This window comes from Prionailurus viverrinus, chromosome B4, assembly GCF_022837055.1.
Source record: "Prionailurus viverrinus isolate Anna chromosome B4, UM_Priviv_1.0, whole genome shotgun sequence".
Lineage (NCBI taxonomy): Eukaryota > Metazoa > Chordata > Mammalia > Carnivora > Felidae > Prionailurus > Prionailurus viverrinus.
The window spans coordinates 21,575,471-21,599,702 of NC_062567.1; the positions used below are offsets into that span (position 1 = coordinate 21,575,471).

The following is a 24,232-nucleotide window of genomic DNA, read 5'->3' on the forward strand; positions in this document are numbered from 1 at the left end:
TTTCCACACTTCTCACCTCTTCCTAATTTTTTTAATTTCTGACCTACTAAAGGCTGAGGAAAAAGCTAGTGGAACCGACTGGAAGTGAGCATGAAGTAAGAGCAATGAGGCTGTGAGGAAAGGTCTAAGGGTCTCTCCTCAGAAGGGAGCGTATGAACTTTGGCCCCCTGGCTTTGCAACACTTTGCTGGCTGTCCATAACCATTTTTGTTCACTTCCCAGATGTTTGCTCTTTGAAACCAAAGGGCTACGCACATAAGGATGTGAGAAAGGATATTCTATGGTAACATCATAAAGCGGCAATTACATCTTGAAGAACCACGGGCCATCTTTTAAGAAGACCCGACACAGAGCTGTCCAGTATCGGTTACTCTTTAAGAATTTAGGCTAATTGTATGTAAGTCTCCTAAAAACCATTGTTACCTCGTTCTTTCACAATGTTTCCATTGTAGAACTGATCTCTCCATACTTCATCGTCACTTACAACCAGACTGAAACATAAGAGAATCCAACAATTAAAGTTAGCACTTAGCTGCTGGCAAGCCACCAAGAAGTACCTAAAACCAAAAGAAACACTGAGAAATCATGCTACCAGAGATTTGTCTGCTCACTTTACTGATACACGTCGGGAGATAACGTGATGCAGTCCTGAAAGTTAGCTTTGAGGAAAAAGGATTTACCTTGCAACTCTGCTGGTTGGAATTCTGAGAGAGTGCATAGCCTCACTGCATAAAAATTCTCTCACTGAGGAACGAAGTACAGCTCTGCCATCACCATTTCTCAGGGAAATAAGACAAAGAAGATATTCAGTTGTAATTAAGACAAGACCAATTTTTATTTAGATGACTAAAAAAAAATATCAAACTGTACCGGGAATATGGGGTCTTTCCTGAGCCTTTTAATTGGAGCTCCCACTTTTCACCCTGCCTTCAACAGCAAAGAAATCTAAGTATTAGAAGATTCATGTTAATATTCAGCAGAAAAGCTACTACACCAGAAAACATGTGGTACCTGTTCATGTAAGTTCCAAGAAGATGGGCTCTTCCATCCCCAAGCTGACCTGCCCAGATCCCAAACTAAAGGAGAAAAAGGGAAATTATTCATGCTTATTAGCCCTTAAAGCTTTCATAGTAATTTTACAGCCAAAGCTATTTTGTCAAAATTGAGAATGGGTTGGGGTGCCCGGGTGGGTCAGTCATTTAGGTGTCCGACTTTTGGCTCAGGTCATGATCTTGAGGTTCATGAGTTCGAGCCCCACATCAGGCTCTGTGCTGACAGCTCAGAGACTGGAGCCTGCTTTGGATTCTTTATCTTCCCTCTCTCTTTGACCCTCCACCGCTTGCATTCTGTCTCTGTCTCAAAAATAAACATTACAAAAATTGAGGGATGTCTGAGTGGCTTAGTTGGTTGAGCATCCAACTTTGGCTCAGGTCATGATCTTGCAGTGCATGGGTTCAAGCCCCGTGTCAGGCTCTGTGCTGACAGCTGAGAGACTGGAGCCTGCTTTGGATTCTGTGTCTCCCTCTCTCTCTGTCCCTCCCCTGTTTGCTGTATCTCAAAAATAAATAAACACTAATTTTTTTAAATTGTTTCTGATGGTTTTAGGTACTTTAGGTACATTTTTGAGAATTTTTTAAATTGAGAATGGCATTTTTAGGATTATAATAATCAACAACTTGAATAAAGGTGAAGATGAAATTCAATCAATAAAACATAAGTGAAATTTATTTTAAGAATATAAATTTAAGACATATAATTAACTTCATCATCTTACAGCTGAGCTCAAGCTTGTTGGGTGTAGAATACTTAGAACTGATCTATTGATCTATTTAATTCCAGAATATGAACTAGGAACAATTTATTCATAGAAGGTTTGCCAGTATTATATGCATGCAGTGTGAAATCAGGAACATACTTGTAACTCAAAAAATTGCTTTTGAACTTGCATGATTGACTGTTTCCAAATTTTTCTGTTTGCAGTTGCCCAACTCCCAGTTATGCCACTTACTACCTATGGAAATTTGAGTGACTTAATCCCACTGAGGCTGACCTTTCATTTCTGTAAAATGAGCTAACCCTTGCCAGGTGTAAGAATGAATGCTAAGAAATGCTTTGTACTATATGCAAGTGCTCCTAAGTTGGTAATTATTTTTACTGCTAACGGTGATTTGCTAACTTGGACAGGACTCCATTTTCTACATGCATGTCACTTCCACCAGAAAGTGGTCTCTGACTTTCTGGGACTAGGAAGGTGGTTCTGTGAATTCCCATAACTCCTATACTTACCCCTTTCATGTTTTGTTGATGTTCTATAATTGGATGTTATAGAATTTGTTTCTTTATCTGTCCCCTCCCCTAGAGTATTAACAATCTGAACAAAGGGGACAGGTCTCATTCACCATTATAGCTCCTGGCACATAAACGGAGTTCTATAAACAGCTGTGAAATATTTAAACTATGTTTATAGTTTTGAGAGAAAAACATGAAATTGAGAAAAATCTACCTGGTATTGTTTCATCTTAACCAGGAACAGATCACCATTAACTTCAGCTACATAATACCTCTAAGAGCACAAATCTGAGAGGTGCTTTGGCAATTTCTAAAATTGACAATACATTAGGTATATGCCACACCGTGAAAAAGAAGTAGAAAGAATGGTGAATCCAGAGCCAGGAGTGAAGTCAGGGGAAATAAGAAGGTAATTCTCTGTTAATAAAAGAGAAACCATTTATTGTTCAAAAGGACAAAGCCGTCCTTATAAATATTTGTAATTTCAAATTATAAAGAGAGAAGAAGAGATGAAATGTGAAATTGATAAAAGATTCATCTAACTTACTATATTACAAAGTAAACGTACAAAAAAATACAGCTTAACAAAACTCTGCAGGGCTTAAGGTTTGCATTCATACTTTAACAGTACACGTGAGTACTGGTACAAAATGTTAATAAATTTAACCTATATGGGGAATGACTTTTTGAACCACGGGATCCCTATATTTGGGAGCTAAACAAAACAAAACAAAACAAAACAAAACCATAAGGATCATATAGTCCAGAAGTTTCTAAATTGAGAAACATAGTTCAGCAAAATGTTAATAATTATTCCTTAAGAACAGCACACAATAAAACCCTGCAGTCAAGTATGTTTGAAAAATGGAGTGTTAAAGTAAGTGGATTTCTTTGCCACAGCACTTCTCACAACTCCTGGAATGGTATTGGTCAACCCTTGCACATTACAGATCAACACACTGAGGTTCAAGTTTGTCACAGATGACCCTTAAAGTCTTTCTCAATTCTAATTAGTGGTCTATGTCACTTTGCTTCTCAAGCTTGTGTTAGCTTAGCTTCTATAATGCTTTTGCTTCTTAGGACACTGAGGAATGAAAGCAACAAAAATCTGAAAGGAATTACCTGCCCCCAAGAGACAGAGCCTGATACTATCATTATTATAATAGGTATCATGGAAGCACTTTTCATGTTTCCTAACTTAATCCTTACTCCCACCCTATTACACTTTGTTACCGTTCCTAAAAATTATTCCAGAGTAAACCAGCCTCAGGACAATCAGAGTGTTAAATTTAAAAAAAATTTAACGTTTATTTATTTTTGAGAGAGGAGTCGGTGCAAGCCGGGGAGGGACAGAGAGAGAGGGAGACACAGAATCTAAAGCAGGCTCCAGGCTCTGAGCTGTCAGCACAGAGCCCGACGCAGGGCTCAAACCCATGATCATGACCTGAGCTGAAGTCAGACACTTAACCTGCTAAGCCACCCAGGCCCCCCCAGAGTGTTAAATTAATCTTATCTGGTTCACAGGAAAGTCACAGCAAGTTCAACAATTAGTCCTGTGTTCCTTCTCTCTTTTTTTTTTAATTAGTCAGATACCACCACACCCTGAACTTGCTTCAATATCTTATTTCTAGAAGGCACATTCTTAATTGCTTCAACATACATAATACCCCCAATTAGTCCTAATTAAATTCTAGCAGCTTCTAGCAGTTCTAAAACTTTGTTGTACAGCTGTCCTGGCAAAACTATAATCTCTTTATCCTTCTGAGATTTTATATTGACTTTTTGTGCTGCTTTACCTAAATCTCTTGCCAAAACTTCACCAAATGAGTTACCTAGCGATAATTCACAGAAATTTTATATTGGTGCTGCCCCGGTTTTCTCAATTCCATCAAAGAAACTTGGGTTTTATTTTTAACACAGCAAGAAATCACATCAGCTAATTATGAGCATCTTAGGATGACACATTCTTCTAGAAACACCTTGTTGACATCTCAATACACTAACAAAGGAATCAATGCAAAGTAATTTCATTAATGGGACAGTATTTCCACCAACTGTTTATATTTACATAAGGGAAGTAATGCAGATGCTACTCCTACCTGGTGGCCACCATATCTGTGAGCCAATGGAATGGATCCAGATACTATCTTTTCACCACTCACAAGCTGGATAAAATCATCTGTTTCTGAGACAGATAAATCAAGGTCCAAAATATCTTCTAGAACTTCCTGAGGCAGGAAAACACAAGAAAACAAACAAACAAAAAAAGCCTTACAAACTTAAGTAATCCTTTAAGAATTTTTAACAAAGGAGACTTGATGGAAGAAAGAAAATTAAAAGAAGCTCTTCCAAAAGTACATTAATATTTTTCCATGAGAGATGTATCGTACTTTATATGATTATTTACGTTATTTAGGAAAATTAGTTCTTAGTTTAAAATTTTTTATGTATTTCTTATGATGCATGGTAAAACAATATTTTTCCTAGTTCATATTCTTTAAAGGAACTAGAAAAAAAGAAAATGTCTTATTTCTATTCCCCAATTCAATTGTATCATGAGAGAACAATTTAGAATCTATTATTAGAGCCCATTTTTAAGAATTTAACTTACTTACCCCCCTTCTTCCAAAAAGTATATTTTCCTGTAAGATAACTTTAAGATGAAATGGAGTACTAGCTCCAGGAATCAATAGCAAAAAGTGATTTCTAAGAATGACATACTCCAAGTGTGTGTGAATTTTAAACACAAAGATAGGCATTTATCACCTAACAATTCAACTCTAAAAAGTATGACCATCTTTTTAGACAAAATTTACGGTGAATTAAGTATCTGTGTTGTGAAAAAAAATCAAGCCTAACCTTTGAAACTGCTACAAGACGTACTCTTGATTTCAAAGGAGTAGGGACGGCAATTGAAAAAATACAGTTTTTCACTTTACGAACATAATTTTCTTTAACAGGATCAACTGGCAACACAGCTGATTAAAAAAAAACACACAAAAAACTCAGTGTTCTCATTTATTGCAAACATAGCATTAATATTCCTTAGAAGGGCTATGGTTCTTCAGGAAAATTAATTTATACCGCTATTTTCTTCCCACTTGGGTTAAAGCCTATTCTATCATTTTCAACCATAGCTATCCAATATTCATCTAATACAGTAGATGGAACCACCCAAGAAGATGGGAGATGGCAAAAGTTTAAACCAAGACACATACCCTGTCTTCAAGGATTTTCATTTATAGGAGACCAACAGGATGCACAACATATTTATAAATAAGAATGTATAAATAAAGCGGAGGTGAGCTGCATTACAATTTTACAATTATAGTACCAGCCAATTCAATGGAATCCAACCAAAAAATATTAGGCAGTTAATCACATTCTTTCTGTCCTTCAGAAAATCGTAATTACTGAAGGAAACAGATATGCACATAAATTCTAATACCAGGCAACAGATGTTTTACTAAATGTATAAAACACATAGTAAAGCACATCTACCTTATTTTAAAAGCTGTACAAAAAAAGAGAGCTTTGAACATGCTTTAGATACTCAACATATTTTATTTTACATTCAATTTTTAAAATCTTAATGTTTTCCTAAAACCAACCAGTTAAAACAAAAAAACAAACAGAAGACGGTAGGTGTACTACTAAAATTACAAAACAAGGGGACACAAAATTTTGTTTCTGGATAGAGATATTATCAAGATGTCAGTGTAGTCAAATTATTTAATAAACATATGGATATCCAGCCAAAATCCCAGTAGAGCTTTTCCGAAGAAACAGATCATCTTAAGTGTAAATCTTGAAAAATAAAAATTATTTTTTTAGAGAGAAATGGGAGTTTTCCTATCATATTATAAATTATAAGAACACAATTAGCTGGGGCACCTGGGTGGCTCCGTCGGTTAAGCATCCGACTCTTGATTTTGGCTCAGGTCATGATCCCAGGGTCGTGGGGATTGACCCAGGTCGAGCTCTGCTCTAAGTGTGGAGCCTGCTTAAGATTCCCTTTGCTCCTGTCCCCTACTTGCTCTAAATAAATAAATAAATAAATAAATAAATAAATAAATAAATAAATAAGATAACTAAAAGGTTAAGATAGATGCAAAGACCAAAGGGACTCAGTGAAAAGCACAGAAACAGTCCAAAGTAATGTTAAGAATGCTCTATATAATTAAAATGATATTTGTAATCAGTAGAGAAAGGTGGCATTGGGACAATCAGTTCAACTGTTTGGCATAACTTTTATTTGTCCCACTCAAGCCTAGGTGAACCAAATGGCAAGTTGTAACAGAAATAAGAGTGATCATCTATCTTTCCCGTAGGAGTATAAAAAGAGGCAAATGTGGACCAGATTTAACCTTTACACTTTCCCCTAAATACGTGGTAAAGAAGGTACATCATGGGGAACAAATGGGTAGCCAACCAAAAAACAAATGATTTCAGCATTGCCACAGAAAACCTGACAATATGATTAAAAGTAGAAGATCCAACAATGTATTTGAGTCTCTTTTAAGAGATCCACTGTGTGGAAATAGACTAAATTATAATTTATGCATTTTTTATGATGCCCTAACATTTTAATAGAGCACAGGCTATATATACTGTTCATTAATACTCATGATTTTGTACTGACTGATTCACATTTTGGTACGGTAGTTGATTAGTCAGTCATATGTGATCATTGGTCAGGGAAAAAAAGAGGCCAGCTGCTTCAGAGGCACCCAAACCTTCCTTACCTTTGCTACACTTTACCCAAATAATCAGTCACACACTACAAACCCAAGAGAAAATTCCAAATGTATATTAAGTCTCTATCTTAACATCTCAGAGATTTCAATAATTCCAAAATTAAATTCTTTAGAATTCAGTTTAGCCTAAGAATATGAAATCCACAAAAACTGCTAATCTTTCAGCACAACTATGTTTGAACCTCTTCTCTCAGTAAATGTTCTTACCACAGTCACCTTGATAATTGATCATTTATCTAATAACATCAAGATGAGATGTTTTCATGCAGTATTATGAATCAAGACACAGTTAAGATGTACATAGTATTATGTATACAGTCTCTCCTTGGCTGTATAACACCTGGTCCTACCATAGATAATGTTTTGAACAGTATCATCATTGTGGAAAGAAAATGTCTTAAAGTATAGTCAACTTTCCAACATTGAAAAAATAACTTCAAAAATGCTTTCAATTACATACTTGCTCCATTTATATCAGTCAGTACTGGTTATTTCATTCCTAGAAGTGCAGTCAAAACAACCCAAGTTGTTCCTAGCCTGTGCACAAGAGTCGGCTCTTTGGCAGTTCCTTACACAGCTCGGTGGTTTTAACTTCTATACACATGTTTAGCCTAGTTGGGTCAAAAGAACTACTTGTATTCTGCATGTCCTATTGATGGGTTATTCTTCATCAAAAGTTTAGCTATCTATAATGTTGGAAACCTTCACAAATTTCATCCGCTTCCCCAACTTAGCCTTGCATAAGGCTATATACTTAGCCATAAAATTTCTTTTTTAAAGAGCCAGATATTTTGTTTTAACCTGGAAAACAATCTCCAAATGAAAATGGCCTGACAGAACGGTGTAGTGCTGTATCTGGGAGCTTGGCAAGACATGTAACTCTTCCATGTTTCCCTGTGTGTGAAAAAGGGCAAATGATAGTATCTAAGTAGTAGCATTGTTGTAAATAATTTATTGCTACACTTTACCATGGCAAATTGTACCTGTTGAATATTTAATGTACAGAGCTATATCAAGATAAGCCACAGATGTGTATAAACAACCTTTATTTGTAAAGCACCTCACATTATTTTTTACATACTACTTTTCAAGATTGGGGGAAAAATCATAAAATTGGCTTATTTAAATAAGCCTTATTTTATGCTTTTATTCAGTAAAAAATAACTGAATATAAATATAAAAATAATGTGCTCAGCTATACCACGGGCACTTTCACTTTTTAAATGCAAAACGCATGGTTCAAAAGAACAGGAAAAAAAATCAGAGAATTGCAGTTGCCTATTTTGCTGGTCTGTTTCCCCATAACGGTGACTTTTTGAAGACAGATGTTTCTTTCATTCTGTATCCAAAATGCCTACACTTTCCCTCATTGGCCCTATTTATGTCATGTTGAATGACTGCAGCACGGATTTGATGTAAGTGCGCTCTCTCACTATCATGAGAGAAGTAGATCTGGCTATAGAATTAAGGAAAGGTCTTTCTAACTCACATCAGGTACTAATCCTGTACATTCTCCGGTATCTCCCACACTGGCAAGTTACACCCAACATTACCAAATACTAAGCAATTTCACACAGCTCAGTACACCCACGGGTGGGACTACTACCCAGTTATGAGCAATACCGCCAAACTATGTCACCATATACCTAAAAGGTTCTCAGAGGACAGAGTCCAAAAGTCGAGAGACAAGGCTAACTTAGTTTCTGTCTCACAATAGCCCAGCTCGTGTTTCGACTTGTTTCTGGAAAGAAGCAAGAGGTGGGCACTTCCCTCGAGGTCAGGTAGCAATAGGCAGCAGACAACGCTGGGGCAGGTCACGCCAAAGAGAAGCAGCCGTGGAAACGCGAGACCCCGGATCAGACAGCAAAACGGGAATCTGATTCTTTGAGTCATAGCTCTTGTCTAAATACGCGGAACAAGAGTCTGGCGCACGGTGGCAACTGTTAACAGCCGGTTCCCCAAAGATCCTTTTTTTTTTTTTTTTTTTTTTGGCTATGTCTGATGGGAGCTCCTAGCTCCCCGGAGGGTGGGCAGGAGTTCGGGAGAAACTGCTCGTCCAAGTGAAATGTCCCGCTTAGTTACGGGGACCGGCAAGGGGCCACCCCCGCAAGTTTAGGGCAGCGGTGGCGCCTAAGGTTCCGCGTGGCCTTCCGGGGAAGCGCCGGCGGCGCTAGCCCCGCTCTGGAACGAGCTGCCGCAGCCCGGGGCGAGGTCGAAGCACTTCCTGTGCCAAGTTTCCGGCTCCGGGTCCCGGGGGGAAGACCGCCCGGCCACAGGCGGAGCCAGCGCTCCGCCGCGGCTTTCAGACTCGGACCCCATGGCTTCGTGCCGGTGGCCCTGGCGGCGCTGCTGCTCCTGGAGGCCGGCTGCCCGGAGCCCCGGGCCCGGCTCCCCGGGCCGCATGGGGCCCCCCAGGCCGCCCGCCGCTGCCGACGGCGGCGTGCAGGTGAGGAGGCCCTGAGGCGGGCGCGGCGGCGGGGCGCAGAGGTCACCGCGCCAATGACAGCCGCACGGATGAATGAATGGGGACGGGCGGCACGTGCGCCGGGCAGGGGGCAGGGGGCCGGGAGGCTGCGCTGCAATGGGGACCCGGGGCTGGATGGGCCCCGGGATGGGCCCGAGCCCCGCCGGGGGATGTGGAGGGGTGGGTGCCGGGCGTATGCCTGATGTTGGGGCGCCCTGCGCGAGTCTGCAAAACGCGGTCCTGGGGACCCAGGCACTTTAGGGTTTGGGGAAATAGCGGTGGATGAGGAGCCGGGTCTCAGGGAAAGTGGAGGGAGGGCAGCCAGGTTGTCTCCTGGCGTGTGGACCTAGTGCAGCCTGGAGACCGAATGCAGCTGTTTCCTTTCGATTTACACCCAGGGCTTCCGGAGGAGCGCTCTTAATTAGGACTTAAGAGCAAAAGGTGCTCTGAGCGCTCTGGGATCCAGGGGATCCAGGTGGGCTCGGAATAGGCGGAAGAGGCTTCGTGTAGGGCTGATGCTCAGAGTGGACCGGATTTCAGTCCTACGGTAGTTGCTTCCCGGTCCGGGAGAGCCTACCTGGACGGGGTAGAAGGTCACAGCAAGGAGAAGAGGCCTGAGGATGTCACAAGTAGAGAAACGTTGAACTTTGATTTCATGTGACTTCTTGAAGTAGAGTAAGAATCTCAGCACTAACCATGACTGCTTGACTCTCCGCCCTGCAGCCCTTGGGCCCAGTCAGTTTTCTCCCTTTCCGGCCAGTTTAGCCCCTGTAAATTGACATGTTCTGTGGCTTCATGAGTCTTTCCTGCACTGATTGACTCTCCACGTGCCATGGGTAGGCCCATATTGTTTAGAGAAACTGAGCAAAATCTATCTACTCACTGTCCTTTTTAGAGACTTCTCCAGTCACACAGTAATTATTATGTTTTCCTTTCATCCACAAGGCTCGTTTTTAAAAAGTTTATTGAATTTAGGACTTTTCTGTTTTGGTTGGCTTTGGGACACTTCATATTCCCATGTACTCTTCAGACACCATGTACCTATATGAAATATGTAGCATTTATAAATGTCTGCTCTGTACCAAGGTGGATACATGTCACAACTTATCCAGAATGGACATTTGGGGAGAGAATAGCAACTGGGCCCGCAGACCGACAGTAAAAAAGAGAATATGGGAAATGAAAGTCTCCGGGCTTTGCTGGGACCCATTTCAGTACAGTCCTAGCCAGACTTCAAATACTTACAGTGTCACAGATGAAGGCATTATTGGGAGAGATGTTGGCACCCACCATGTGATAGCACTGGATACTTCTTTTCTTTGACACTCCTTTTTATTGATTTATTTACACTCTAGTATAATTAACAGTGTTATATGAGTTTCAGATGTGCAGTATAGTGATTTGACTGTTCTATACATTACTCAGTGCTCATCAAGAGAAATGTTACTGTTGATCATCACCCTTCACCTATCTCACCCACCCCCCCACCCACCTGCCTTCTGGTAACCAGCAGTTTGTTCTCTGTAGTTAAGAGCCTGTTTTTTGGTTTGTCTCTTTTTTCTTTGTTCATTTGTTTTGTTTCTTAAATTCCACGTGCAATCCTTTGCTATTTGTCTTTGACTGACTTGTTTCAGTTAGAAAGTCAGCATTACCCTCTCTAGCTCCATCCATGTTATAAATGGCAAGATTTCATTCTTTTTAATGGATAATATTCCATTGTATATGTACCACAGCATTTTTATCCATTCATCCATCAATGAACACTTGAGGTGCTTCCATATTTTGGCTATTGTGAATAATACTGCAATAAACATAGGGGTGCATATGCCATTTCGAATTAGCATTTATTTTCATATTTTTTGGGTAAATACCCAGTGATGGAATTACTGGATCATATGGGAATTCTGTGTAATTTTTAGGGGGACCTCTGTGCTGTCTTCCATGGTGGCTGCACCAGTTTGAATTCCCACCAACAGTGCACAAGCTTTCCTTTGGAAAACATGGCTCCATCTTAAAGCAGAAGATACCTTGACTGAGTAGACATTAAATACTGTAGATACTATAGATATGCAAAGACTGTATTAAATGTGTACAGTGTGTTAGGCTCTGAGCTAAGACCTTTACACAACTTCTCCGAATTAATTGCAGCGTCTCTCCGTGAGTAGGTATTAGCAGAAAGATGTCACAAGGTAACATGGCCAGGAAATGTTGGGATTTGAACCAAGATCCATCTTCCAAAGACCATGGTTTTAATAACTATTAGGCTGCCTAGTGGTTCAGAGCACTCCATATTAGCTGTGTAATTTTAACTCTTCGCCCCAGGTTAGATTAGGTCTCAAACTGAGTATTGTAATGAAATACTGAATTTGTATGAATTAATTACAAAGGCTGAAACAAGCAGGTTAAATGTCATATAATGGTAAAATCAGAAGATCACCTCGCTTTCTTGGGACATCATAAATGTTCTTATTGGTCTAATGAATGTATAATGCTATTGTGGAACGACTAGAACTCAGCCAGTCTTCCTTGGCGACTGCCTGCCTGGCAGAGTCAACCTTTATTGTCATTTTAATATGTGTAAAGCAATATGTGTTCACTAGGAAAAAGTCAGAAAACATAAAAGCAAAAAAGGAATAAAACAAAAAACTCCCACAATCCTATTTATTCAGAAATTACTATGTTTAATACCCTGGTTTATACACTTTTAAACCCCATTGTGTATCTTATTTGTGCATGCACGTATGTAAAAATTTTTGTTGCAATCACATAATACATATGGTTTTGTAGATGCTTTTTCCTTTTGATATATTGTTAACATATCTGTATATCAGTTTTTCAGGCTTGACTTTTCTGAACTTCAAGTTCCCCAGCTCTATAAAAGCAAGTACTTGTGAGGGTCATAGTGTAAAAGCACTTTGTAAGACTTTATTGCAAGTAGAGTAGATTAGTTTTATTTTTCTTGCACTAAATTTGTCCTTTTTGTCAAAATAGGTACTTTAAATACAGAGCCCTTACCACATTAAATCGGTAAATCAGTAATTTTTTTTTTTTTTTTTTTAATAAACTCTGCACCCAAGGTGTGGCTCCAACTCACTCTCAGGACTCTTGATCTCAGGATCCTGAGATCAAGAGTCACATGTTCTATTGGCTGAGCCAGCCAAGTACCCCAATATATTAGTAATTTTTGAAATGACTGTGTCCCTGAATTCTTTAAGATCGTCAGTTTGTATCTTTGGGTCCCCCATGCCTGTCATAGTTCCTGGCCCATAATAGTGCTCAGTAATCATTGGAACTAACATTTGTTGTCACCACCCCTAAATCTCTTTGTAGTCTTCTGTTCTTGATCTCTAAGTTAATATTTTCAAAATGTACCACTGAACTCATTTTTTAACATTGCTGATCAGGCAGTACTATTTCCCAGCATGTTTCCCAGTGTTCGTGCTCACTTCGGCAGCACATACACTAAAATTGGAAGGATGCAGAGAAGATTAGCACTAGCAAGGCCCCTGCACAAGGGTGACATGCAAATTCGTGAAGTGTTTCATATTTTTAAAAAATAATAGTAAAATAAAATAGGCAGTGTTCGTTTAGCAATGGAAATTTCCTTCCTCAACATTGAAATCTTTTTCCCTTTCACCATCCAGGCTGATGCTTGGGGGAGCTTGATTATTCTTTGTTTTAAACTGGTTGAAGAATATAAATCTTTACTATTCTCTGACCAATCTTAGTTAAATGGAAGGAAATTGTTTTAAAACTACTTTTCAGATCTGAAAGGATAGATAGGAATATAGAAACTAGCTTTGTTTGGAGAAAGGGATAGATTATAGATGTATTCTTTTCTTATATATTCCGTAATGACAAATACTGCTTTTGTAATAAGGTAATTTTATTATCATTTTTCTGAAGTTTGCAATCTACCTACAAGGGACAACTAAAGACTGTATTTATTATGAACTACGGAGGTTTTATTTATCTGGCATTATAAACAATTTTTGCATGAATATTCTTATAGGTTTCTTAATGCTTTTATTTTGTAGATGTCCTACTTTAATCTTGTGAAGAGTTTAACATCTGCTTTTTCAAATAGGTATAGTATGTCACGGTAAGTTTATAATCTGTATTACAACCACTAAAGTTATTAGCCATATTGCCAGTAAATTTCTGTTCTAAACTGTGGGGGGCTATTCCAACAAATTGAATATTTTGTCTCACTACGTGCCACGGTATCACTCTGTGTGACCTCTGCCTTTTCAAAAAAATGGGAGTATAATAAAATTTAAACTCAGAACACAATAAACTAATTTAGTATTTGATTTTGTAGGTTCTCGAGTTCCTGATTATAAAAATAAGCTATTTATGTATTGTTGAGCAAGAACAGAATTCTGTGTGTTCTAAATTGTAATGACCATTCATGCTTAATTTCCAGCAAGTATATGTATATGAATATGTGTATATAATTCTTACTTAAAAATGAAATTATCTCACTTAATAGAATGGCACTCAGTCTTACGTTGTGTGCTTTGTGCTTGTCCCAGGTTCCATCACACAACGTCAGCAGCGTGCTGTTGTAGTAAAACATGGAGTGGTGAGAAATACATCGATCCTTTCAAACTCGGTTGGAGAGACTTGAAAGATCTGTATGAAGACATTAGAAAGGTAAGAGAGCTTTGATAGTACTGTCAGTAATGTTGATTTCTTAGAATTGTGTACACTGTCATTGCAAACTTGATTCATGAGTGTCAAGTTTCAAATGTTTCTTGGACAACATAGGGGGGCGGTATGGAGGGTACAGTACATGTCCCCATCCAGAGTGGCATTATCACAGAGCTGGGGAACTGAAAAAACCGGTACTTACCCTCCCTTATTCCTTCACCTGCTCCAGGCATATTGAAGTGCGTGAAGATCAGTGCCAGACTGCCCCCAAATGGGGCTTTATGTATTAAATGCTTTTATCCACAAAACTTTTGGTGGATTCTCAGATGCTGCCCAGAAATATTCATGTGCCCCTCATCAGCTTCCTTCCCTTTCAGGGTCCTCCACTTTCCTCCTCAAACCCTTACCTTACTCTCCTGTTCTCATAGCAACGGCCGCTTCCTATTTAATAGACTGAGGGGAGGCCTTTAGGAGTCACTCTCTGGACACCTGCTTTGTTACCATTTACGTACCCATCTGCATGCTTTCCTCCCACCTCAGTGAAGTAAATGTTCCCTCCCTTTCCAGGAGGAAAGGCCTTTCCAGGCCTCCCTTTGCCTCCAGCTTAGTCCCGTGCCCTTTGCCTCCTCAGTGCCTTAGGAACTAGTCCCGCCATTGCCTGTTCCCTCTCCTTTCTCTGCAGGCTCTCCCTCTTCACCTCTCTCACAGCCAATGTTGGTGTTCCAGTTTGTTCATCCTTTTTTTTTTTTTTTTAATTTTTTTTTTTCAACGTTTATTTATTTTTCGGACAGAGAGAGACAGAGCATGAACGGGGGGAGGGGCAGAGAGAGGGAGACACAGAATCGGAAACAGGCTCCAGGCTCTGAGCCATCAGCCCAGAGCCTGATGCGGGGCTCGAACTCCCGGACCGCGAGATCGTGACCTGGCTGAAGTCGGACGCTTAACCGACTGCGCCACCCAGGCGCCCCTTTTTTTTTTTTTTTTTTTTTTTTTCAACGTTTATTTATTTTTCGGACAGAGAGAGACAGAGCATGAACGGGGGAGGGGCAGAGAGAGGGAGACACAGAATCGGAAACATCCTTTAAAGCGCCATCCCTTGAGCCTTGTTCCCCCTTCCCTTCCAGTACGGTATTCCCTGCCTCTTTCTTTTTGGCCCTTTCAAGTTTCCTCCAGCGTCCCTCTGCAGCTTCCTTTCCAGGCTCCCCTCTAAACCTGCCTTTGCCAGCCCGTAGCTTCCGTAGCACCTTCTGCTAAATCCAGTGGACACTTGGTTTTTATCTCCTGTGACTTTATTGAACATTGGACACTGTTGACCACTCCCAACAACGTGGAACACTTCCCAAATAATATGTCTGTTCCAGGTTGAATTGTCTCTCTTAAAACCACGCATCTAACTACTCCCTGGTCAGCTCCATGGAATGTCCATGACTGTCTCAAATGTAACCTATCTGAAACTCTGCTTTCCCTTCCTAATTGTTTTTTCTTGTTTTTCCTGTTCATTGAAGGTGCCGCCTGGGAACCCCAGGCAGGATCCTGGAATTGTTCCTCTTCTCCTTTCACGTCCTCCTTGTCTGTTTCTTGCCTTCCATCCCCACAGTCTAGGCCAGGCCACTGCTGCTTCTGTGGCCCTGTCACTGTTGCTCTGCTGCCTCCCCCCCCCCCGGCCAGCAAGGCCCCCTTTGTGCTCCCAGAGGAGCTGCGCTTACCTTCAGAGCAGCACCCATCACACTGTGTATTATAATTATCGTTGTACCTCTCACCCTCTAGACTGAGCTCCTTATAGGACTCATTTTACTTTGCAATCTCTGCGTTTATTGCTGTGTTTGGTACTAAAGTCGCTATCTTAGTTAAAGCCTGTCCCACTGTACTGTGTTCACCTGAGCCTGGCTGATGGTCCTCTGGGTCCATTCTTAGCTCCCATTTCTTTGGGGACATAAGCTGTGGTTCATCATAGCAAGTCCATGAGAGGCAGGTACAGTAAACACATGTCCATCGCCTGGAAGCCTCTCCCTTCTCTTCATGAATCAAAATCCTTCTTATTCTTTAGTCCCAGATCAAAGCTTATACCCTCCATTAAATAGTTGGTTCTCTAGCCCATGCTGATTTTTCCCTTCTCTGAACTTTTACTGCATTTGATTTAATTTACATTTTTTTTTTTTTTAATTTTTTTTAATCTTACTTTTGAGAGAGAGAGAGAAGACAGAGTCAGAGTGTGAGCAGGGGAGGGGCAGAGAGAGAAAGAGAGAGAGAGAGAGAGAGAAATACAGAATCTGAAGCAGGCTCCAGGCTCTGAGCTGTCAGCACAGAGCCTGATGTGGGGCTTGAACTCACAAACTGCAAGTTCATGACTTGAGCCGAAGTCGGACGATTAATCGACTGAGCTACCCAGGCACCCCTTACTACGTTTAATTTAATTATGTCATCACCCAAGTTACCATTCTGAACATTTTATATTTTTAAGAAATTTTATCTCCCCAACTCAATTGTAAGCTCCTCACAGTCTGGCAAACTGTGTCTGAAACTTCCTCTGTGAACCTTTCACCTGTCTGGCCGAGTCAGGCTTACTGATCCCTGCTTCTCCCTGGCTGTCCTCTTGTCTTCCTGCCCCTGATACACAGCTTTGCCTCCCCACCCCAGACACTCCCTTAACACCTGCTTCATTGGCTCCCACACTCCCTGTCTTTGTCCTCTCCCCTCCATCTTCCAAGCTGCTACCTGCCCCTATCCAACTGTTGCTGTATCCAGCTGTTACTGGCCCAGAGTCCTTGGGCCACCTGGTACTTTCCTGCTCATCCCTGGAGTCTGCTGGAGTCACAGGGGCAGGCGGCACTGCTCACCCTTGCCCTTAGGCCACTCAGGCGGGCCAGGCATTGCTTGTGGCCCAGCTGCAGGACAGCCAGTTTTGGGACAATACAGTGTTAGCACCTTTTCCAGCTGAGTGTTGAATCTCTCAAGTGAAATGAGTACACTGAATACAACTGAGTCCACTGAAATCAAATCAGGGTTTTGTAAAAGAAATCCTGTTGACTTTTGTGCCATTGTGATGCCATATTGACACAGAGAAACTTTATTCCAGGAACTAGTCATATCTACAACCGAACTTAAGGAAATGTCTGAATACTACTTCGATGGTAAAGGAAAAGCCTTTCGACCAATTATTGTGGTGCTAATGGCCCGGGCGTGTAATAGCCATCATAATAACTCCCGGTGAGTTACTGACTTTCACTCCTCTGGCGTTTTTTTTTATATTTGCCAAATCTTCCTCCCCAAGCTTGCCACTTAGTTCCCTGTTGAAGAGGTAGTATTTATATAAGAATCCACTTTGTGGTGAGTAGTTTCTGACTTTGAGTCACCAGAGTCCACTGGTATAGGCATCTTCCTTTTCCACACTTTAATGTCCTCAAAGAACAACTTCAGCTGCAAATAAGCATTTTGAAAAGAATTTTAAAAGCCAGATTTGGTTTTCTCACTCCGAAGTGTAGAATAGCAGGGTGTATGCATGCATGTAATCATAATACACACAGAGCTACACCCACTGTGCTTCAAGTCTGGGTACCACACCCCCGAGAGCCTACCTTCCCATGACCTTTGGAAATCTGCCAAAGAAAAATCTTGAAAGAAGGCGTTTTGACTGTTGGCCCTCAACTTTTGTGTTTTGAACATACATAAAATCGTTAAACATTGAAACCACGGTTTCAAAGGAAATCTTAAAAGGAAAAAGGATTGACCTGTTACTGTAGGCAGCCATCTTTGCAGTTCCCTCATCCCCTCTACTCTTGTACCCAGTCAGTCATACTGTGTATATAGGATTGCATTCTGCTTTGTTTACTCCCAACTGTGTTTTCACTCTTTACCACGATGCTGGAGTGTCTTCATGGTTGTTATTTTTACATCGTGTGATGTACCAATGGAAATTCCAGTACACCATAATGTACTCATCCATTTCCCTAGGGCTGGACATCTGTATGATATCCCCTCCTCCCAGTAGATCGTACTTTGAGGAATGCCTCAAGAGGGTCAGGTGTTGCCTCTCAGCAGCTGCTCTCCTCAGCCTGTGTCGGCCTTTTGTTCCCCGCTGCTGGGCCTCCAGCTCCAGCACAATACGCCACCTCAGAGTGCCTCCCACCCACCCTCGGAGACTCACCGAGTGCTCACAGTGCAGCTTCAACAGACAGAGCTCTCTGGCAGTGGGCCTTTCACTGTCCTCAGGTCCGCTTCCACTTCACCGAGGAGGCAGAGCAGCAGAAATGAACCACATTTGAATACATCTCATGTGACCTAGAGCAGGGTTTCTTGGCCTTGACGTGACTGATGTTTTGGACCAAATAATTCTTTGTGTGGGGGCTCTCATGTGTATTATAGATGTTTAGCAGCATCCCTTGCCTCCCCCCATGAGATGCCAGTTGCACCCCCTGCCAAGTTGATGGGCACCAAAAATGTCTCCAGACATTGCCAAATGTCCCCAGGGAGCAAAATCATCCCTGTCGAGAACCACTGGACTAGAGAGAGTGTGTGTTTATATTTTTATTTCTCAGATTTATGTGTAATACAGTCTGTTACCCTCAGAGATGACATGGGAAGGAAAACATTCTGCATCACTCCAAATCCTCTCCAGCTCTCCCCATGGTTGCAAGTTTTTTCAGTTTCCCTTACTGAAACTATAAACCATTAGTTATAGAAAACCTGGGAGGATATAACACAACAAAGGCATTGCTCGTTTAAAAAGTTAAGTTCGGGGCGCCTGGGTGGCGCAGTCGGTTAAGCGTCCGACTTCAGCCAGGTCACGATCTCGCGGTCCGTGAGTTCGAGCCCCGCATCAGGCTCTGGGCTGACGGCTCAGAGCCTGGAGCCTGCTTCCGATTCTGTGTCTCCCTCTCTCTCTGCCCCTCCCCCGTTCATGCTCTGTCTCTCTCTGTCCCAAAAATAAATAAACGTTGAAAAAAAAAAAATTTAAAAAAAAAAAAAAAAAGTTAAGTTCGAGGGGCACCTGGCTGGCTCGGTCGGTAGAGCAGGTGACTCTTGATTTTAGGGCTATGAGTTCGAGCACCACGTTGTGGGTAGTGTTGACTTAAGTAAAATAAAAAGTAAGTTCAACACTGCCCTCTCTGGGGTGTTCTAGCTGTGGCCTCATTCTCCCGTAAGCGATTGGAGCAGGGCTCACCAAAGACACAATGCAGAGGCAGTGTCTGGCATTGGAGTGGGAGTCACAGTGGTGGCATGCATTCAAGTCCTATACCACAGTATCCAGCATCTTGAGAATATTTGCTTCATAAAAGCCCTTTTGAATCAGGCTCATCATTAGCTAAATATCCAGCTGTGCCTCTTACAGCAAACAGATGTGTGAGAGTCGGGGAGCTTCTGGAGACCTGGGCCATTTCTGGCTCTGCTTGCTGAGAAAGACCTAGAACAACATTGACAAAAGGTAGCTGTAGATTCAGGGGCGGGAGCCACAGAGCTTGTTTGCAGCCAGCACTGCCAGAGACGTTCCCAAGCCCCAGTAGCACTAGAACCCATTCCAGTACTTCATCTGCTTGTTTGCCAGTGATGGGAGAATTGAGAGATCCCTGCTTTGTTGTTTGACAACCCAAGTTTAATGGCTTCTCTGTGGCTTATCAGATGTTATCTTCTTGTTTGTGAAATACGTATTACATAGGTAAGTAATAATCCTGGTGAGGGTTTTAGAAAACTGAATAGAGCAGATACCTAAGAAATAGCGAGGGGGAGGGATGCCTGGGTGGCTCAGTCTGTTATGCCTCCAACTCTTGATTTTTGCTCAGGTCCTAATCATATGGTTTGTTGGATTGAGCCCCGAATCGGGCTCTGCGCTGACAGTTCAAAACCTGCTTGGGATTCTCTCACTCTCGCTCTCTGCCCCTCCCCCGCTCATACATGCACTCTCTCTCTCTCAAAATAAATATTAAAAAAAAAATAGCAATGGGGATTTTAATTGATTTTTCTTTTTCCTTTATTAAGCTTTTCAGCTGTCCATTAAATACTCTTTGCTAGATTACTGAGACTTCTTAACCTGAGGTCTGTGGGTGTTATGGGGGTCTGTGAGTCCTTAGAATTATACACAAAATTTTTTGTGTATTTCTATTTTTCGGGGGAAGGGTCTCTGAAGCTTATAATACATTCTCAAAAGGTAATATGGTCCTGAAGAGCTTAAGTCTCAATCTTTACATTTCTTGCCTGTATCCTAATAACTACAGTACCTGGGCTGGTAAAGTAGGAGTGCACACAACAGGTGATTCAGACTGAAAGGTCCAGAAAACAGCTGGGGTGCTTCTGAAATGCGCCACCTAGATCCTTCTTATCGAAGAACTCTTGCTTCAGTGAAGGACTCCGTGCTGACCAGGTCTCCTTGACAGAGAACATTCAATTCTCAGCCTCTTCAAGAATATGTTAGCTGCAGAAAATCCTCTTGCTGAAGGCCATGAACTTCTCAAGCCAGCCCACATTCAGGGATTGAAGGAGGTGAGGGGCCATTGTGGCTCCAGAGCACGCTATGGATGGGCCTGCACTGCAGAAACTTCTCGCTCTACCCAGGCCTGTTTCCTCCTCTCCCCCTCCCAGCTGTTGACACCCAGGGCACTCCTGGATAGATAGGCATCCTGTATTCTAAACTTCAGAGTCTACTTCCCAGAGAACCCAACCTGCCACAGAGCTCAGCAAACTAACTGTAGGTCAGGACTTACTTTATTAAAGAAATTAGATCAAAAATGATTTCTGTAAAATCGCTCCACTCACTCAATGCTGCAGCACAACTGTGGTGTCTCATCTTTCTCAAGCTAAACCCTCTGCTCAGCTGCCTTATGAAGGGATCTATTCTTGTCATTGATCTTGGCACCATCCGTTCCTGTGTGGAAGTCTTCCGGCACTGGAAGTGGCTATTGCTGCTAGTGATTGGGGTGACAGGACTGCCCATATTTTATTGGCCATGTGTGTATCTGCCTGGGGCATGTGTGTATCTGTCTTGATTGTGCAAATTGGGCACTCAAACAAGTGAGTCATCCAGGCACCCCAGTTCACTTTCATTTTTAATGAGGGTTTTAAAGATACTGATTAGCATGTAGATGTCTGTTGGCTTAAGGAGATAACTGCAAGTTGTGGCATCGTATTGTGAAAAATTTGTAGTTGTACTTGCTGGTTGTTCAGATTCCGAATCGGGGTTCGATTTAGTCTTTACAAAACAGTCTTTACAAAATACTGTCTCTTCAGCTTAAAAAAAAAAATACCAACTGTTTAAAGGTTTGTGTCCGTATTGTGTGTCATCTAGCCAGCTTTCAATTATATATGGTAGGGAATTTCTGACATTTAAAAATACTGCTTTAAAAAGATAAATATATGGAAGCAGCAGCACATGAGGTGCTCAGAAGTATTGAAAATGTTCAGTTATAAAATGGACTGTTAACAAGAATTAATAAAAAGCAACAGAAATTTTTTTAATGTTTATTATTATTGAGAGAGAGAGAGAGCATGCGCACGTGCCAGTGGGGAAGAGGTAGGGACAGAGAGAAGAGGACAGAGGATCCCAAGTGGGCTCTGTGCTGACAGCAGCAAACCCGGTGTAGGGCTCGAACTCAACGAACCATGAGATCATGACCTGAGCCAAAGTCAGATGCTCAACCAACTGAAGCACCAAGGTGTCCCGTTACAGAATTTTTTTTTTTTTTTAAAGGATCTTAAGGGGCCCCTGGGTGGCTCAGTCGGTTGAGCATCTGACTCTTGATTTCAGCTCAGATCATGATCCTAGGGTCGTGGGATTTGGCCCGGCATCAGGCTCCTTGCTGAGCGTGAAGCCTGCTTAAGATTCTCTCTCTCCCTCTGTCCCTCTTCCCCCGCTCTCTCTACAATTAAAAAAAAAAAAGATAAGACAAAAATGATCTTAAAGTAGAGTCTATAATAAAGGACACCTACTGAGATGGAGAAGATTTTGATAACCAGACGGTCATCCATTTCGTTGGTTAGGTCAAGCTCAAGTATAAGGAGAACATTAGTGAGCGCAAGAGGCCTATAGGGCTTTTAAACACATGTGCACCCTCTTCTGGTGCCTACTACACCAGGATGATTTTATCACTGAAGGAATCAACTATGCTTGGATTCGCTGTGCCCAGTCTGAAAAAAAACCAAGTGCTGAGTAAATTCAGTAGCACCCAGAATCTGTTGCCTAGATAAGTTGTTGGTCTAAGACATCATCATGGTGGGTTGCTCCAAAGATCCCGAAACTTCTGCAGTGCTTCTTCGGTGGCAAGAAAATAAACAGCATGAACCCTGCATCATCTGTGATGCAGCTTTGCAGGCATCTGTTCTCTCTGGAGGTAAATATCAGGAGCAGCTGCTCTTGGATGTCAGTTCTGTTCTCTTGATGTCAGAACTACTGACTTCATGACTCCTGATCAAGCTTAAAACTGTGTTCTCAACCAAGAGAAATAGACTCCACTGAGTCTGGTGTGCTTGTTTGGGTTTATGAAGGTGGATAGCCAGTGACCTCCTAATTCAGGTATCCCTCCTGCACTCTGCTGTTCTTTAGATGGAAAGTACCTTTGGTGTTCATGCCAATAGCATCCTCAACATGCCTGTAAGGAATACAGGAAAAGGAAACAAGATTGCAGAGGCCAGAGACAGAGGCCAGGGAACAGAAAGATGATACCAAGCATGAAAAGCAGAGAGTGAGAGATGGTCAGAAACCCTGCTCTCCTGCTCATTCTACCTGAATGTCTCTGTGGAAGATGAGACACTTCAGTGTAGGACAAAAGGAGAGGACAAAAGGAGATTTTAGACAGGTGCAGTGAAAGGTAATTTGAAGAATTTGATCCCTGACAAGGAAATGTTTGAGCACCAGCAAAAGAGGCTAGTGAAAGTAAGAAACCATTAGGCTGGGGGTGCCTGGGTGGCCTAGTTAGTTAAGCTTCTGACTTCTGCTCAGGTCATGATTTCACGATTTGTGGGTTCAAGCCCCGTCACAGGCTCTGTGCTGACAGCTCAGAGCCTGGAGCCTGTTTCAGATTCTGGGTCTCCCTCTCTATGCCCCTCTCCTGCTCGTGCTCTGTCTCTCTGTCCCTCAAAAATAAAATAAACATTAAAATTTTTTTTAATAAAAAATAAACTGTTAGGCTGAAAAATGGCCGCACCAAAGGTATACACATCTTCATCCTTGGAGCCTGTGTTACGTCATGTAGCAAGAAAGGGTCTTTGCAGAAGGGATTTAGTTAAGAATCTTGAAATGGGGACATTATCCAGGATTATCTGATGAGTCTTACGTGCAGTCACGTGTCTCCCTATAAGAGGAAAGCAGAGGGAGGTTGATGCACACAGAAGAGAGGGCCGTGTGAAGGTGGAGCAGAGAGATTTTGAAGATTGAAGTCCCAGGGCCATAAGCCAAAGTCTGCAGACAGCTGCCCGTGGCTGGAAGGGGTGGAGGGGTGCTCCGTGGAACTGTGTTCTGGCCTCCAGTACTATGAGAGAGTTTCTGTTGATTTAAACCACCAAGTTTGGCGGTGCCTAGCTGACTCGGTTAAGTGTCCTACTCTTGGTTTCGGCTCAGGTCATGATTTCACAGTTCGTGAGTTCCAGCCCTGCATCAGGCTCTGTGCTGGCAGTGCAGAGCCTGCTTGAGATTCTCTCTCTCGCTCTCTGCCCCTCCCGTGCGCACTCTCTCTCTCAAAATAAATAAACTTAAAAAAGAAAAAAAACAAAAACCACACCCAAGTTTGTGGTAATGTGTCACAGCAGCCACAGGAAACTAACACAGGCCCCATCATTACATCATGTCATTCTATCAAATGAATACCTGATAGAACAGCATTTTTCAAACTTTGCGCATCAGAATCTCCTGACATGCTTTTTCCAAATACAGATTCCTGAGCCCCATTGTCAGATTTTGACTCCTCAGTCTGCATTTTCAAGAGTGTGGATTCTGACATGGTGGACAAGGGTTATATATTTAAGAAACACTAAGCTTGTCAGAGTTCTAACAAGCAAAGGGAAACACTTTTAGAATTGTTAGACAAAAAGAACATTTTATAATAGAAATAGAGCCTTCTGTATAAAATACCACTTGAGAGTTCTGG

General features: G+C 41.8%; 2 protein-coding genes and 1 pseudogene across 9 annotated transcripts in view; 2 read left to right on the forward strand and 1 right to left on the reverse strand.

The window, feature by feature from the left end:
* LOC125171214 (protein adenylyltransferase SelO-like) overlaps positions 1-9,234 on the reverse strand; it is a 36,159-nt gene extending 26,925 nt beyond the window's left edge. For 2 of the 5 annotated variants that reach the window (XM_047868423.1, XM_047868421.1), the window contains exons 1-7: positions 8,692-9,234; positions 5,148-5,266; positions 4,388-4,516; positions 1,011-1,075; positions 870-926; positions 680-778; positions 423-490 (exon numbers count right to left, since the gene is read on the reverse strand). In XM_047868423.1, the coding sequence (XP_047724379.1) occupies positions 423-490; positions 680-778; positions 870-926; positions 1,011-1,075; positions 4,388-4,516; positions 5,148-5,266; positions 8,692-8,938 (784 nt within the window). In that variant the 5' untranslated portion in view covers positions 8,939-9,234. Of the gene's footprint in view, positions 1-422; positions 491-679; positions 779-869; positions 927-1,010; positions 1,076-4,387; positions 4,517-5,147; positions 5,267-6,182; positions 6,327-8,691 lie in introns of all 5 variants that reach the window. The other 3 variants (XM_047868425.1, XM_047868424.1, XM_047868422.1) reach the window with 3 other exon arrangements.
* Positions 9,235-9,304: 70 nt separating this feature from the next.
* Positions 9,305-24,232, forward strand: part of PDSS1 (decaprenyl diphosphate synthase subunit 1) — a 42,722-nt gene continuing 27,794 nt past the window's right edge. For all 4 annotated transcript variants that reach the window (XR_007153683.1, XR_007153684.1, XM_047864829.1 and 1 more), the window contains exons 1-4: positions 9,305-9,491; positions 13,547-13,611; positions 14,045-14,165; positions 17,239-17,369. Coding sequence is in view for 2 of the 4 variants with exons in the window: in XM_047864829.1 (XP_047720785.1) it covers positions 9,363-9,491; positions 13,547-13,611; positions 14,045-14,165; positions 17,239-17,369 (446 nt within the window). In the remaining 2 variants the exon portion in view is untranslated. The remainder of the gene's footprint in view (positions 9,492-13,546; positions 13,612-14,044; positions 14,166-17,238; positions 17,370-24,232) is intronic.
* Positions 12,948-13,060, forward strand: LOC125171376 (uncharacterized; annotated as a pseudogene).